The following is an 18,235-nucleotide window of genomic DNA, read 5'->3' as shown; positions in this document are numbered from 1 at the left end:
AGGGTTCAGAAAAAATGCAATCAAATAATAGACATGAATGAATAAAAAATGAGAAGTGAATACATAACGATAACATGCTAAACTTGTAGCCAATTTCAACGGTAGGCGTTATGGGTGTTTAAGGAATTAAGTGATAGTGTTTCAACCCCTCAAAAATTGATAGTCAGAGATCTTATTTATAAACTTTTAATACTAACGGTCGAATTTTACAATTTCAACATGGCTACAATGATATTGCTAAATGATGCTTCGATCATAGAAAAGATCACATTTTGAGTGTTTGTAGTCCAAGTGCTTTAAGGAAGTTATTGGGACTGTCAATCCCAATAGAAATAATTCCCTTCGATAATGCACTCATCTTCTTGAATTTTAGACCACATTTTAATCGCTTTTAAATGAATTCTTCTACTCCTCTTGAAACAAGTTGGTCAAAATTATGTATAAGTTATATAACTTAGATGGCAAAATCATCAAATTGGGTCCCTTTTACAAATTAATTACCAGAATGAGTCTGTTTCATTATTATTTACCAGGGGGGTCTATTATTTTACTACAAAGCGCTTACCTGAGGGGCACGTTCCACCAGAAGGCGACAAGGGGGAAGTGGTGGCCTGCCAGACGCTACCAGTAGTCGTGGCCTGCCAGGCGTTACCAGTAGTGGTGGCCTGCCAGACGCATTTACTAGTGGTGGGCCCCAGACACTTCCCTCTTCCCTATAAAATCCCTTTTCCTCCGTTTCATTTTTCAAAAATATACCTACAATAAATAATTAATGTCGTCAACAAACAATAATATAAAAAATATATTAACATAACATAAATTATTAACCTAAAATAAATTAACAACAACAAATTACTCTAAATAAATTAAATTACTGTCACAACAATTTCCTACTTCGCACACTCATGACGCAAAACAATCGACATTTATTTTTAATGTCTATGTATAAATTTTGGCTATTAAAAAAATATACCAACAACATCAATAATTATGAGCTTAACTAATAATAATAATAATGTGTTGGACATAAAAACTACTACAATAAATAATTATTGTCATCAACAAACAAATATAACATAATTATAACCAAAAATTAAATTATTAAGTTACCAAAAATTACTAATTATCACACAAAAAATATAAACAAAATTACTATTTCATTTTATAGTTCGTGTCAATTTGTTTATGCACTTACAAAATATAATCATTATTATCATCAACAAAATAAATATTAATTAATGTTATAATGTATTGAAGATAAAAAAATATTTACTAGTTTTGAGCAAAATTTCTAACCGATATAAAGCGCTTCAACACTAATGCATATAACAGCAACAAGTCAGATTCAATTCAGCTCACTTCAACGATTTCGTAATGAAAATGAAACGGAGGAGAAGGGATTTTATAGGAAAGAGGGAAGTGCCTGGGCCTAACCACCAGTGGACGCGCCGGACAGGCTACCACTAGTGGTCGCGCCTGGCAAGCCACCACTACTGGTAGCGCCTGGCAGGCCACCACTAGTGATCATGCCTGCCAGGCCACCACTTCCCCCCCTGTCTCATCGTCCCCTGTCAACTTGTCAAGTCACGCCACGTGTCGCCTTCTGGTGGAACGCGCCCCTCAGGTAAGTGCTTTGTAGTAAAATAATAGACCCCCTTGGTAAATAATAATGAAACAGACTCATTCTGATAATTAATTTGTAAAAGGAACCCAATTTGGTAATTTTGCCTAACTTAGACACATTTTACATGACAAAAATATCAACAATATAACTACTTTTTGTGTGATTGTCGTTATGTTCTCCTGATTTGATCAATCAAATTGAAGTCTAGCCTTGTTAGAAAGAAGTAATATGCTGGAAGTTCACAATAATGAAATGGTGATACACCAATAAGAGCGGTACAAAATGACATTTCTATTTATTTATTTTGAAAATAGCAATTTTCATTGACAAACAACCTTAATTTTTCATTTGAGGAGCTAAAAATGATTAGAGTCATTAGACAACATGAGTGTTTTTAAAACATATTGACAATTTTGTTTTTAAGATGCTTGATTATGTCGATTATAGATAAAGAAGTTTGTTTAGAAATGTGAGGATGATTTTGATTAAAAAAAATAGTATTTACCAAAATTCAATTATACTTTTTTTCTTTTTTTGAAAGGGATTCAATTCAATTATACTTGTATTTGTATATAATGTCATGGTACAATTCAATTATACTTAATGCAATAACAATAATAGTTTTTACGACAAGAAACAAAAACTATTAATGTAATGTTTATAAATAACTATATATAAGTTACTAATATATTCAATTCAATTTATATTTGGATTTTGTTTAAGGTAATCTATATTTGATTAATATGCATTGATTATTCATTTCTATAAACAATTAGCATTTTCATTTTCATTTTCAATAGTAAAAGACTCATTTCCAAATGATTCACGGCTAAAAAAATTAACTTTTAACATCGCCATGTTAATATCGGTTATGACAAAAATTGATGTTAAAAAATACGCGGTGTCATTTTTATAAATAAGATGTCATCATTAACATTGGGTTTTTTAAAACCGATGTTAAGAGGGGGTATCAATATCGGTTTTTTTTAAAATTGTTGGATTTTTTTTATAAAAGAAGGGTTCTCGCACCCAAACCCTTTTTGTATCATTTCAGTTCTCGTGTTCTCCTCCTCTACCTTGCGACTCTCACTCTCGCTCTCTCACTGTGATTCAACTCCTCACGGTGTGATGTGCCCGTCGTGTCACCACCATGTTCTCATTTTGTGCTCTCGTTCTTGCTTTCACTCTCACCCTCTTGTTCTCGCTCTCACTCACAGCTCTACTCAGTCTGGTTCTCAGTCACCAAAGGTTAGTTTTATTTATGTGTTTGGTCATGAAAATGTTTGTTAACGAAACTTTGTGCTAGTGTGAGAATTCTGCCACAGTCTTAGGCCCCCAAATTTTTTTCGTGATAGGAATATCATTCTTGGTTTTCAAAAATGGGTTTATGCACTACTGTGTCTTTCAACTTTGTGGCATATACTCAACCAAACTCATATGTGTTGGTTTACTACTAGTAGGTAAACATGCATATTTATTCTTAATAGTAACTTTAATATTGTAAATTGAGTTTAGAAATAATGGATGAAGATCAACAGAACTAGAAGGAAATGGCTAAGACAATGATGAAGATTAACAAAAAAAACCTGAGGAAATGTTCAACACAGTTCATATTATGGATCAGGTTAGAAATTTCAAGACTATTCTCAAATAAACATGACATGATATAACATATTTGTTTATATTAGTTTACTTGTTAAATGGAACCTTATGGTGAAGTTAGTAGGTCATTTGTTGTAAGATGGAAGGATGAACTAGAGCATAGTTGGCATCCGTTAAATAGAAATGACAACATGCACTCTATTACATACAACTAAGATTTGGCGAGCCTAGCTCTATTGGCTGGATGCATAAAACTCAGAGATTTTTATGGACTCACTAGAAATCATCAAGTGACCATTACCCATTTTGGACAAAGTGCTCTCTTCCTCACTATCTTCAAAAACAACTCTGAACCAAAAAGCTTATCCTAAATGACACCCCTTGTACCACCAAGTTCCTAACTCAGTCACTTTTAAAGTCATGCTAAGTACAAAGTGACTGTAATAGTTTGGTGAGTAATTAAACACTTTTATCTGTCAAATTTTGAAATCATATGCATATCTAATATCAATTTAATGTTAATTTCAGGATGTGTTGAGTACCACGTACTCGTTTATGAAAGCTGCAAGATTCACCCATCTGAACTTGAAAAGGATTATGAAGCTTAGGATAGTTTATAATCATTGGAGGAAGACTACAAAAATAGGAAATGGATGGAGGACTTTTGCACAATCACAAAATTTGGAAGTTGGAACTCAAATTATTTGAGTTCCCAAATGCAACTTCTAACTTTGTTTTATTTTGGATTTTTTTGTAATTAAAGTACATTATAATATAGTATTATCAATCTGTAAATTTTTGTTTCTAAGTTTTGGTGACATATATTTTGTGGGAATTGGAACATCCTAAACACATTTGTGGGAAATTTTTATTTATAAGTACTCTTGATGCATGCTATATTTTGTTTAGAACTCTTAGTGACATATTAGTTTTTGTAAATTTTTGTTTATAAGTCTTGGTGATATATTTTGTTTATAAATTTAGTTTATTTTATGAGTTTTATACAACTTTGAATGAATGATAAGTTGTCATATGAATAATTATAGGTTGTAATTAAAAAAAATAGACATGATATTAAAAAATTCAAGAAACAACATCGATTTTTTCTGAAAATCAATGTTGGTGAGAAGAAAATAACATCGATTTTTTAAAATGAATCGATGTTAAAAGTCCTTAATAAAAAATGATGTTAACATTGATGTTAACATTGATACTTTAACGTCGATAGTTTTAACATCAGTTTTTAAATAATTGATGTTAACGTTAATACTTTAACGTTGATAATTTCAATATCGATTAATAACCGATGTAAAAAACCTATTTTCTAGTAGTGATCAGTTGAATTTGTCTCACTAATAAAATTATAAACTTCCTTTTCCATTGGGTTGTTAACCAAATTGAGTATATGATTTGGATAGGATTTTGATGACATGTATATGAAAGAAACTTTATGACATCTAGAAGGGGACCTTCATGTATGAAGAAGGCTTTTTGCCAGGTATATGGAGGGGGTTTCATTTGACATATATGACACGTATATGAAATAATCTATAACAAAATCTTTGAATATAAAAAAGAAAGTAGTTGAAGATACTTGTGGAAATATTTTTTTTTTTTTGAGTTAATGAAAGAAGAAAAAAACATTAGGTTTTAATTGGCCATAGATGTGGAAAGGGATAAGAATTTAAAATGCACGAAAAAATTTGATAAAAAAGAATGACCATATCAAGAAAAAGAAACTCTTAAAATTATCAACTTATATTTCATCTCAATGCCAATAAATAAATTTTGAAATAATCTGTATGATTTAATATAATTTTTAAAAATAGCGACTCAGATTTAGATTAAAAAAATGCCTGTATCAATGTCTTTTGGTGAGTTTCTTTCAATTGATAATAATCTTTATGAACACTTAAATTTTAACCATGCAATTTTTTCTATTAATTTTGCTGCATAAAACATGTATTTTTTCTTTTTGTAGAATACCAACTCAAATTAAGATTTTAAAATTTTGGTTTAAACTTTTTTCCGTTCATAATTTAATTACCCTAATAATGGAATGAGAATTTAATTCAATTATTTTTTTTTCAGTTTTTTAATAATTTCTTATTAGTTTTTTTATAAAAAAAGATAATTTAGTTAGTTAAATAGTTAGACGCTCAAATGAAAAAAATAATTCCAAAAAAATATTATCGGCATTTCAGTAAAATAATATATAATTCAACATAATTAAGTATCATTCCAAAGTATAATTAATAATTGATATGTTTTGTATGAAATAATTTCCTTTGCACGATTTTGAAAATATTAAAAGATTAAAATTGTAAAAACTATTTGTTACAATTTTTTAATTATTAAAACCAATAAAATCATGTTTAATTATATTTTGTGGTTAAAACATTTTTGAATTTGTAAATTCAGACTTTCAATCACTATCGTTATAGTGATAGTGACTACTAAATACAATCTTGATGGTAGAATATCTATAAAGTGTCTATAAATAAAAATTGTTAGTCCTAAGCTCCATCCTTAGAAAAAATCTAATATTCCGTTTAGTATGAGAGAGTGAAAGCTTAGAAGAATAAAAAACAGCAACTCTTCACAATTGTAATGACAGGAGGTAATTTTGATTTAGTTTATTCCGCTTTTGTTTCTATTATGCATTTTTGCTTAGTTCTAAAAATACAACCAACATCAAGTTTTTCTAAAATTTAAAAAATAGAATGAACTCTCTCCCTCTCTCTTTATATATTATACATGTCATATGTGGAATATTAAAATAACTGTATAATTATATTACTATTTAATTGTAATATATATATAAAAGAAATACTACATAACTGAGTGATATTTTTTTTATAAAATTGCTTTATTGTACTATTAATTCAAACAATGATTAATCCATACATAATAATAATAATATATAAATACAATTATAAATTATTGATATAACTAATCTTCATTACATAAACTTTATAAATATCATGTTTTAACTTCATATTGTGACTTTTAGTCTTTGCATCATCTTTCTTTTTAATATATAAAGATAAAGATATGTTTTTACAGGTTTGATGTTCAAATAAAAGAGATTAAAGCTCTCATAATTCCTTCATTCCTCCATTTCACACTTTCAAGATCACATGATTTTAACTGTAACAAGATTTTGGATACAGGTAAATGATTATTGGTAAATTAGAATTTAATGAGTCTCCTTATTTGTGTTGTCTTCTCTCCTTTTTCATATTTATTTTTCGTTTGATTGTGTTTGTAAAATTGTTGCATTACTTACAATACAATTGAATTTCTTTTTTGTTTTAATTATAATTGTCGGATTTGATTTGTATTCTATATACATTGATTTTTAGTTTTTATTATTAATTTCATCTAGAGTTTTTATCATATTAATTGAGATCACTTTCTTAAGCAAATAGTTACTCTCTTTTCTATTTATATTTTTTAATAATTTGCTTTTTCTTTACTGTATTTTTTTTCATTAAATGTGAATTTGTTTGGTTTGCTTCAACCAGGAAAATATATTTTCAAAACTATTAATATTTAATTTTTTTTGGTAAAAGTATATATTTAGATAATTCTTAGATTTTATAACTAATAATTATTTACCAAAATTAATAAAATATATTACCAAAGAATGTTTTAAAATATCAATTATTTAGAATTTGATTATTTTGTTCAAATCATAAGAATATTATATGTCAAAATATGGTCATTCTTATTTTATTAACGAATTTATTTTTATTTAATAAAGAATTAAATTGCTCATATTAGTTATATTTAATATAAAATTTTGATAATCATAATTTAGTTAATAATATATATTTTTAAATTAGGTTTATTCAAAGTAGTTGATTAAAGATAATATGATTTAGTTCACTTAATTATATTCAAATTCACTAATTTTTAACCTTCATCATGCTCATATATATTTAACTATTAACCAAATATCAAATAAGGCAGAAAAAAGTTAAACAATGTTTTTTCTCGTCATCATCTTCTTCTTATTCTTCTTCTCCTTCTTCAAAAATCTCCTTGGCCTTGTTTTTCATCATCATGCTCCTTCTCTTCCTCCTCCTCCTCCTCCCCCTTCTTCTTCTTCTTCTTCTTCTTCTTCTTCTTCTTCTTCTTCTTCTTCTTCTTCTTCTTCTTCTATCCAAAGTCAGACACTCCATTCCACTATTGTAAGTGTTGACAAGACCTTGGATGTATCTAGTGACAATGTTTGCAATTAAAAAAGAGAATTATCCCGAGCATGTTATGCTAGTATAATTCTAGTTGAAGAAATGTAATTTTAAATATATGATATGTATGTTTTCATGACATTGTTACATCCAGTAAATAAAAGCACAAACTAAGACTCATTTATAGGAATTCCCTTGTTATCTGATAGGAAGCCCATAATTAAGAGAGTATATGTAAAGGCTAATAGAGAGGGAAATACATTTGTGACAGAATAGTTTATAAATGGAGAGAAAATAGAAGGTAGTTAGCAATTAAGATTTTACTTAGAAGTTGTTGAGAAAGGAAAGGCCTCTTGAATACCTACCTTACATTGCCTTTATTCTTTTTTAAATCTTTTCATTGTATCAGTTGAAAACCTATCACCATCCAATAAGTTGATCGTGCATATCACACTATTATAAATTTGGTAATGTGATTATGATACTTATCACTACACATTATATAACTAATTTCAAATCACCCTTTTCCTAGAAAAAAGAACAAAAAACAGAGTATGATAAGGAAATAAAAGTGTCTCACTCCATTGTTATCCCCCATAAAAGTCTGTGAAAAATGTCATGGACTTTTCTTGTTCACATGGTCAAGTACATACACTTTGCTCACTTGGAACATCAATGGAGTTGGGAATTGAAAAACCATATAATAACTGTAAAGGCAAAATACACAAGAAGAGGGATGGGGTTAAATTGTATATAATGAAAATTTTCCCAAAAACCTTTTTCAATGAAAATATTGCCAGATATATTTATGTAAGATGAAGCTGAGGTTTAAACTTGAAACCTAACAAATCATGGTTTCGAAAACAAAAAATACCAAGTTCACAAATGATTTCAAAAGCAGTTTTCAAATACATTTAGATAAGACGGATAAATAAAGAGATAAATGAAAGCAAAAAATTTATACTGGTTTGTCTCTACCATTGAAACTATGCTCAATTCTTGACTAATTCGTCAAGTTCCACTATCTTTAAACAAGATACAAGTATTGTTCATTGTCACTTCTAGTTCTTAAAACCAAGCTTATAGAAAGCTTGAAAAACAATAAAGTATTGTTTCCTACCAAGCCAATTTTGGCTCTAGAACAAATCAATAGACTTGTTTTAAGGTTACATGTTCAAAGATTAGAAATCGTCTTATAGATGTGTATACATAGTTTCAACTATAAGTCTATTTTCTTAAGATTTGTGAGTGTTTTGAGAGCTTGTTCTTATAGCTTAAGAATTAATAAAGAACTTAAGAAAGAATAAAGAATGAAAGAATATCACTACTACAAAAAGATGTTTCTACATCGATTTTACGGCACATTCAAAGACGGTTCAACCGTCTTTGTAGCTAACGTCGTAGAAAGTTTTAACTTTTTACGGTGGCTCTTAAAAAATTACCTTAGAAAAGCTGCACATTCTAAGACAATTATCAGGAAAATAGTCGTCTTAGAATGACAACATTCTAAGATGGTTTTTCAAATAACCTTCTTAGAATATAATTTATTTTAAAAATAAAATAAATTTAGGATTCTAAGACGGTTTTTTGAAAAATCGTCTTAGAATGCCTACAATCTAAGATGGTTTTTTAGAGAACCGTATTGGAATGTTTTTTTAAACAAAAAATAAATAATTGTAGGATTCTAAGACGGTTTTCTAAAAAACCGTTTTAGAATGCTTTTCAAAAAAAAATTAAAAGATCCAGACAACATATTCAATTTCTCTTATAAATTATTTTATAAAACAATTTATTTTATAAACAATAATTAATTCATTATAAAAAAATTATAATTAAGATATAGATATAAAACAACACAAACTAATAGAATTGAATTCTAATAACAGAGAACTAAAGTGCACATGATGATTAAAACTTGCAAATGCTTACTTCCAAAAGAGTGCAGTCACAATCAACAAAAAGTTTATACAAATTCTTCACTTAGGATCTTATCTTGCATAAGAAGAGGGGCAAGATTAAGTAATAGCTTTCATTGACCAAAGATGTTGTGACATCCTGGAATTTCTACCTGGAATTTTTGTAAATATTACATTTAAATAATTAATAAAATATATTATTCAGTGTATAATTATATATATATATATATATATATATATATATATATATATATATATATATATATATATATTCTTGGTAGAAATATGTACATCAGGGGAAAATACGCGGGTTAGACTAATTAACGAAGAGTAACCCGTAATTGGATGGTTATGGATTAATCGCAATTAATTAGTCTAAAAATTATCGTTTTGCGTGCAATTAATAATTAAGCAAAACCAATCTCTGAACCACGCTCAGGGCCTCATTCTGAGTGTTTTGATATATATATATATATTGCCTATCTTTGAAAACAGGCCCCGACGGGTGCAGAGAAACGCGAAGAATTGGAACCGGGGAGACTGCATGCAAATCGAGGCAAGATTTCAGCATCCGAAAAGGTCCAGATATTTCTTTTATGGCTGAGCATGTGGTCAAAGTCAAATTAAAGGTGGACCCCTTTTTGCTCCAATCACAAAATTGCATGTGGAAATGCAATTAAAAAGGAAAAGAAAAACAAAAAAAAAATGTTAAAAGCAAGACCTTCTCTCTCTTTCCTCCATAAATTTCCAGCCTCTTCTCCTTCTTCCCCTATGTTTTCTTCTTGCTCCTCCATCACCATTGTTAGCCTTCTTCAAGCTGCAAATTCTTCTTCAATTCCACACAAAATTTCAAGCTAAAGCTATTTTTGGAGCCTAGGAACCTACCTCTACATCAAGGGACCTTCAATTCCAGGTAAGGGTGGACTTCTCCTCACTTGAAATCTGAGGGTGTTGGGTTCTTGGGAGCTATAATGGGTAGTTCTACTAGGTTATCGCATTTAGGTAGTTGTTTGTGAAGGAAATTGTTGTAAATCATGCTAAATCTTGATATGTTTAATTTAAGCAAAACTGCCCATGTTGATTGATGGTTAAATAATGATGTTTTGATATATATGTATGCTTAAAATGCAGTTAGTAAAATGGTAGAGAAGATTGGTAGAGTTAGCTTAGAGTTAAATGTGAGGAAGGTAGTGTTGTAGGTGGAAAAGTGTGAGATTTTGAGGTTTAGAAGGCCAAATTTGGTGTTAGTGGAAATTTGAGTTTGAAGTGAGTTGATTCTAGTTTAGAATGTCAATTAGGACTTGTAGGGAAGCTTAGTGAGAGCAAATGAGAAAAATTAGTAGCAAATGTGAAAAGAGAGCCATTTATAGTGTAAATTGAGTGTTGAGAGGTCCAATTTTAAATAGGTGGAGATTTTACTCCAAAATCAGTTTGAGCAAGTCTAATTCAATGTTATAGACTTGATGAAAATGAGAGTTTACCCCAACATCACCCAATTCTAATTTTCACCTTTCAAACCTTGAAAACTCACTAAATTTTGTTGGTCTTGGATACCTATATTTTGATTTACCTTTGTTTGAGGTTTGTAATTATTTTGAGCATTATTTATACATGGTTTAGGACTTGTAGGATCAAATTTGAGTGGAATTGGATGTATATAAGTTAGATTTTAACAATTTGCAAAATTATGCAGAAAAGCTGTCAAATTATGCAGAAAATTCGATTGTGCAGTACCAGTTTTCACTGTCGCGGTAAAAACATTTATTTCTCGTGTTATAGACATTATTTCGCAGATTCCAACGGTCAAAACTTATATTTCTGTATTAGGAACCTTCAGTTAAAATTTCAAGGTGATCCAACGGTTAACAAATCGGGGATGAGGACTTTACTGAAGTATGTTTGTAGGAAAAACCCATTGAAATTTGAGTGAATCTTGTGTAAAAATTTCTGATTCCAATCTGGATTTTTTTTTCATGGTAGTTTCATTTCAAATTGAATTGTATTGGTTCCCAAGGACACTATTAATTCTTGTGGATGTGTGTATTGAATTGATTGACGGTGAGGATGAGAGTAATCCGAGAGAGAAACCGGAAGAGACTACAACTATAAGAGCTGATGCATTGCGGTGGTTGACAATGTTAAGGCTTGGAGGGATTGATGGGAACCCGGTGCTGAGAGGAACGAGGAGAAGAACCACGTACGCGTACATGAACTCAAAATAAAGGTGGGCAACTGGGGATGGTGTGCTTATGGAAATGAAATATTTGCTTTGCGCCATCGCCCGACCGCCACCTAGTACCACATAATGATGGGTGCCCCATAATCCAATAAACCCTGTGTGAGAAAGTGTGGAAGAGTCATTCTTCCAACTTTTATTAGTTGACCACAGAGTGGTATCTGAGGATATGTTACGGGGGTCAGGAGACCTTGGGGACGTCAGGTGGGGTGTTATTGCCCAAAACCAAGCTTGACCAATCCCGACCCAACACGGGCATAGTCAGCCAGTGAGAACCTGTGATGTACCTCAGCAGGCGAGCTCCTGGCATTCAACCAATAAAAGAGCAAAAGTCCATGAGGCAGGGAGGCTTGCGTGGCAGCTGGCCAGCTAACTATCTTGAAAATAATTATCTGAAAAATTCCCTCTGGTAATCGATTATAAGACTTGTGTAATCGATTACAGGTTTTAAAATTTGAATCAAAACGTTCAGTAACTGCTGGTAATCGATTACCATTTATGTGTAATCAATAACACAGTGTAAAATTTAAATTCCAATTTGTAATGGCGGTTGTAAATCGTTTTTGGCCACTGGTAATCGATTACATACTTTGGTAATTGATTACCAGAGAGTAAATATCTTGAAAAAGACATTTTGACTGTACACAGCAGTCATAGGTCGCATTGTATTGTTTGCCTGTGTAGTTAGATTACTTGTGAAAGAGTCTACCCCCTTTCTTTTATCTCTTGTAGATCGCGATGGCAGCGCAGCTGATCCGTGATTGCGTCGTGATGGAGTGCCTAGAGGGTGTTTGGGAGACCCTCGAGGGCAACGAGAGGTGCCAATTTCGCGGCACAGTTCGACTCACTGCAACATTGCTTGTACATCCGGAGCAACCCGCACGCACACTTCAGCAGCCTGTGGAGTGGATACTACCTACGCCTACCCCATATCGACTAGTTGAGCCCGTTCAATTGATAGAGGTGTCATCCTCCGAAGAGGATCCTGAAGGGGACCCAGAGGAGTCATCTCCTGAACCTGCTATGGATGCCGCTGACTTACCAGAGGATGATGAGGACCCACTTCCTGATGTTGATTCTCCAGATACGGTTCTGGAGCGGAGATTCTTTGAACCGAATGACGACCGTAACGGATGTCAGCTCAATCTGAAGGAAATTATGCGGAAGCTTTACAGAATTATTATGATATTATGCCAACACCTGAGGCTTACTCTACAGAGGAGAGTGGTCCGGGAGGGATGGCGAATAACGACGACTCTTCATCACAACGGACGGTTCCTTAGATTAAGCGTATATACTTTTGTGGGTGGGTATATCTAGTTCAGACTGCTAGGTTTACTCTTTTGATTTTTGGGTGGGTAGACCTCTTGTATAGAAATTTTGATGATTTTATATATTGTGGCTGAAGCCACCACAGTTATTACCTTTGCTCTGGATGTCACTGTACTAATTATCGTGATAATTTTCCTTCTGAAATTAATTATCGTGAAATAAATAACAATGCGAAATATTTTCCCATGGTTTCTGCTATTTAATTTATTACTTTTAAACCAGTCATTAATTTAGGGACGCCCCAATTGGAATTCAGAAACACATGTTCTCCTTCTTGAAAATCTAATGGCTTTCTCCTTCTGTCATAATAGCTCTTCTGTCTATCCGGGGATGCTTTTATCTTCTCTCGAATCAATTTCACTTGTTCGGTTATTTGTTTTAGCATTTCAGGCCCAATATGTACTGCTTCCCCATCATCGCACCAACAAAGAGGAGTTTTGCACTTCCGCCCATATAAAGCTTCAAAAGGAGCCATACCAATGCTGGCTTGGTAGCTGTTGTTGTAAGTGAATTCAATCAATGGCAAACATTTCATCCAATTGCCTTGTTGCTCTATAATACACGCCTGGAGTAGATCTTCTAGAGTCTGAATGGTTCGCTTTGTCTGACCATCTGTCTGGGGATGATAAGCTGAACTGAGCTTCAGCTTTGTCCCCAATGCTTCATGTAGACTCGTCCAGAATCGCGAGCTAAACCTCAGGTCCCTGTCTGATACGATACTGGAAGGAATTCCATGTAACCTTACTACTTCTTTGATGTATAACTACTAACTTCTCCATTTTATATTTCATATTTACCGGAATAAAATGGGCAGATTTAGTGAGTCGATCTACTATGACCCACACAGCATCGTGTCCACGACTCGTCTTGGGTAAATTGGATACAAAATCCATAGATATGTTCTCCCATTTCCACTCCGAAATTTCTAGCGGCTTTAATTCTCCTGATGGCCGTTGGTGCTCAGCTTTGGCCTTTTGACATGTCAAACATTTTGCTACATATTCAGATACATCTTTCTTCATGCCATGCCACCAAAAACTTCTCTTCAAATCTTGGTATATCTTAGTCATCCCTGGATGGAAACTAAGACGACTTTTATGAGCTTCTTCCAAGATCTTAACTTTCAAATCATCTAATGGCGGTACACATATCCTCCCCTTGTATCTAATTAACCCAGTTGTATCCTTTTTAAATTCTACATCTTTATCTCCCATTGCATCTAACACTTTCTCTTGCAAAAATTGGCCATCCTTTTGAGCCTCGCAAATGTGATTTACGAATTCATTGGTGATTTGCAACGTTCCCACAAATAAGCTCTTGGGTCGCATCTCGATTGCTAGATTTAGATCTCGGAATTCCTCTATCAATCTCTGTTCTAGAATCATCATGGTCGCAACATATAAGGACTTCCGGCTCAGCGCGTCAGCTACTACATTAGCCTTTCCCGGATGGTAGGAAAGACCAAAGTCGTAATCCTTGAGGAACTCCATCCATCTTCATTGCCTCATATTGAGCTCCTTCTGATCGAACAAGTATTTGAGGCTCTTGTGATCGCTGAAGACTTCAAAACGAGTGCCATATAAATAGTGTCTCCAAATCTTTAAGGCAAAGACCACAGCTGCTAGTTCCAGGTCATGGGTCAAATAATTAACTTCATGAGGACGCAATTGGCGTGAAGCATAAGCCACTAACCTTCCCTCCTGCATCAATACGCACCCTAAGCCTTGCCCGCTCGCATCGCAATACACTTCAAATGGTCTCTTAGGGTCTGGCAAAATCAACACTGGAGCTGTTGTCAATTGCCTCTTCAACTCTTGGAAGCTTTGCTCACATTTCTCATTCCAGACAAACTTCTCATTTTTATGGGTTAGTTTAGTTAAGGGTAGTGCTAATTTAGAAAATCCCTCAATGAATTTCCTATAATAGTCGGCCAACCCCAAGAAACTTCGAACTTCTATTGGAGTTGTCAATTGTTGCCACTCCATAACCGATTCCACTTTAACCGGGTCCACCGCAACCCCATCTTTAGAAATCACGTGCCCTAGGAACTGCACCTTCCCTAACCAAAATTCGCATTTCGACAGTTTGGCGAATAATTTCCTATCCCTCAGGATCTGCAACACAATCCTCAAGTGCTTTTCATGCTCCTCCTTATTCCTCGAATACACTAGGATATCATCAATGAACACAACCATGAACTTATCTAAGTAATCATGGAATATACGATTCATATAGTCCATGAAGATTTCCAGAGCATTAGTCACTCCAAATGGCATGACTAAATACTCATAATGTCCAATTGATCAATCAACTCATCTATCCTCGGTAGGGGATATTTGTTCTTGATAGTGACTTTGTTCAGCTGCCGATAGTCTACACACATCCTCATGCTTATTTAAGAGATCATGCACTTGTGCCTTCACCTCTGCTAGTTCTACTGAAGGCATCCTATAGGGCGCGATCAATACTAGATTCGCCCCGGGCACCAAGTCAATAATGAATTCTACCTCTCTCTCAGGTGGTAATTCACAAATGTCATCAGGAAAGACCTCTGGAAATTCTGACACCACCGGTATACTGCTAACTTCAGAGACTTCCTCCACATTCATGGAGAACAACACCATGTAGGTTCGAACGTCCTCCACTTCATCGTTGGCAGCATTCTCCTTCAATGGTTCATTTGGAATTACATTTCCACCAAATACTAGCATCTTCTCTTTGCAGTTTAGAAAGATATGGTTAGTAGATAACCAGACCATTCCCAATATCACATCAAGATGAGCTAGAGTTAGGCAAATCAAATTCGCCATAAAAGATCGACCCTCAACAATTATAGGACACTTCAAACACATCCGAGAGGTGATTACAGGCTCGTTAGTCGAAGTAGACACCACGATATCGTATGGTAACTTCGTTGTACATAACCCCAACCTCTCCACACATGCATGAGATATGAATGAATGTGTGGCACCCGAATCATAGAGTACATATAGCAGTTTATCAACAATTAAACACTTACCCTGTATCAGATCGTCGGAGGCAGTAGCTTCTGATCCACTCATAGCAAATACCCGGGAGGGTACCTTATGTCTTCCACCACTAGTGTTATTGTTGTTGCTAACATTACTGCTCCTCGTGGGATTAGTAGATCCATGGTTGACTGTGTTAGAATTGGCAGTTACCGTCAGTCTCCCAACCATTCTACACTCCCGAGCACAATGACCTACCTTGCCACAAAGGTAGCAACGATCTTCCTATGTCTGTTGGAGTTGTGGGCAATTTCTCCTGAGATGCGGTCCTCCGCACTGATAGCACTGTACCCCAGTCCCCCTTGACTAGCTCATGTTGGACGTAGTTATAGGTTGTTTCCCCTTGTTGCTGGAATATGACTTCATCCTCTTGTTACTGTTTCCTCTAAAAGGGTGACTTCTTTGTGGTCCTCCAAAGCCTCTGACTTACCAGTTGGTTGAAATCTGTAATCTGCATGTAGCCAACTGCCTGTTGAATCTATGGTCGAAGCCCATTCTCAAACTGAGCACATAAGTCCTCTTCGTTCCGAGTATCTTGGTATTGAGGCCAGTACTGTAGAAGTTCATTAAATTTGGCCGTGTACTCTCCAATGGACATGTTTCCCTGCTTCAAATCCAGGAATTCCCTCACCTTTCGCTTCTTGAGATCTCGTGGGAAATAGTTGTCTAGGAATTTGTCCTTGAAGGCATTCCAAGGAATAACACATCTAGGTGCTGCAAATGTGGGTTTCACGAACTTCCACCAGTTCTCAGCTTCTCCCTGGAGCATGAACGTCGCATAAGGGACCTTATGCTCCTCGAGGCAACCCATCGCCTCGAAAATCTTCTCAGTCTCAGCTAACCATAACCTAGCACCCTCTGGATCATAATTCCCGTTGAACTTCGGCGGGTGGTTCTTACGGAAATCCATGAGTCCCCGATATTCTGCCGGCTCCACATCATGTTCCTACACTAGAATTTCCAGCACAGTTGTGATGCGGTCGAGGACATCACGGTTCTGATCCCTACCACGTCCTGCCATACCTAACCTGTAGGGAAGTTATTAGTATCAAATAAATCCTACTGAGAGAGTGTACCATATAGGCTATGACAGTTATAAAAATTATCTCTATATATATATATATGCGCAACAGTTCTACCAAATCAATTTCACTTTCCCGCTTAAGACAAGAAGGTAAAATTACACACAATTTGTGACTTAACGTCACTCCCTGAAACCTACTTCTAAGTTTTAGAGATACACAGCATTCACACAGTAAGACCATGGACAGGTTCACTAGAATCCAACTTTTGCTCTGATACCACCAATTGTGGCGTCCCTAAATTAATGACTGGTTTAATAGTAATAAATTAAATAGCAGAAACCATGGGAAAATTTTTTGCACTGTTATTTATTTCATGATAATTAATTTCAAAAGGAAAATTATCACTATAGAGTCCTGAGTGGCCAGTTCGCAACTCTATTCGGATTTATTTCTTTCTGATCACTTATAACCTCCAAACTATTTTTCTTTTTCTAAAAATAGCAGCCATCATTTTAGGTCGTCACGTGAGAAATAATAAGGTGCGTTCGGTAAACTCTTTTCAAATAAAGTTCATTAACATTTCTTTTTCAAATAACAAGATAAAACATAATTGTTTTCATCATCGAAAACTGTCCAAAACATGGGAGTTTGCAAAATAGTACAGTGACATCCAGAGCAAAGGTAATAACTATGGTGGCTTCAGCTACAATATATAAAATCATCAAAATTTCTATACAAGAGGTCTACCCACCCAAAAATCTAAAGAGTAAACCTAGCAGTCTGAACTAGATACACCCACCCACAAAAGTATATACGCTTAATCTAAGGAGTCGTCTGTTGTGATGAAGAGTCGTCTTTATTCACCATTCCTACCGGACCACTCTCCTCTGTAGAGTCTGCCTCAGGTTTTGGCATAATATCCTCTGGAAAATCGACATCAGGAAGTGGGTCCTCATCATCCTCTGGTAAGTCAGCGGCATCCATAGCAGGTTCAGGAGATGACTCCTCTGGGTCCCCTTCAGGATCCTCTTCGGAGGATGACACCTCTATCAATTGAACGGGCTCAACTAGTCGATATAGGGTAGGCATAGGTAGTATCCACTCCACAGGCTGCTGAAGTATGCGTGCGGGTTGCTCCGGATGTACAAGCAATGTAGCAGTGATTCGAACTATGCCGCGGAATTGGCACCTCTCGTTGCCCTCGAGGGTCTCCCAAACACCTTCTAGGCACTTCATCACGACGCGATCACGGATCAGCTACGCTACCATCGTGAT

The 18,235-nt window shown here is 34.3% G+C and overlaps 2 protein-coding genes across 2 annotated transcripts; both read right to left on the bottom strand.

The window, feature by feature from the left end:
* Positions 1 to 15,309: 15,309 nt before the first annotated feature.
* On the bottom strand, positions 15,310 to 16,106 carry LOC102669505 (uncharacterized). Its single transcript, XM_041012933.1, has 2 exons — positions 15,456 to 16,106; positions 15,310 to 15,354 (listed from the first exon to the last, which is right to left on the bottom strand). The coding sequence occupies exons 1-2, from the start codon at positions 16,104 to 16,106 to the stop codon at positions 15,310 to 15,312; spliced, it is 696 nt and encodes a 231-aa protein (XP_040868867.1).
* Positions 16,107 to 16,413: 307 nt separating this feature from the next.
* Positions 16,414 to 16,845, bottom strand: LOC102669372 (uncharacterized). The gene has a single exon (XM_006575903.1). The coding sequence runs from the start codon at positions 16,843 to 16,845 to the stop codon at positions 16,414 to 16,416; it is 432 nt and encodes a 143-aa protein (XP_006575966.1).
* Positions 16,846 to 18,235: the final 1,390 nt, after the last annotated feature.

This window comes from Glycine max, chromosome 2 (genome assembly GCF_000004515.6).
Source record: "Glycine max cultivar Williams 82 chromosome 2, Glycine_max_v4.0, whole genome shotgun sequence".
In the NCBI taxonomy this organism is placed as follows: domain Eukaryota; kingdom Viridiplantae; phylum Streptophyta; class Magnoliopsida; order Fabales; family Fabaceae; genus Glycine; species Glycine max.
This window is presented reverse-complemented; position numbering and strand designations above follow the sequence as displayed.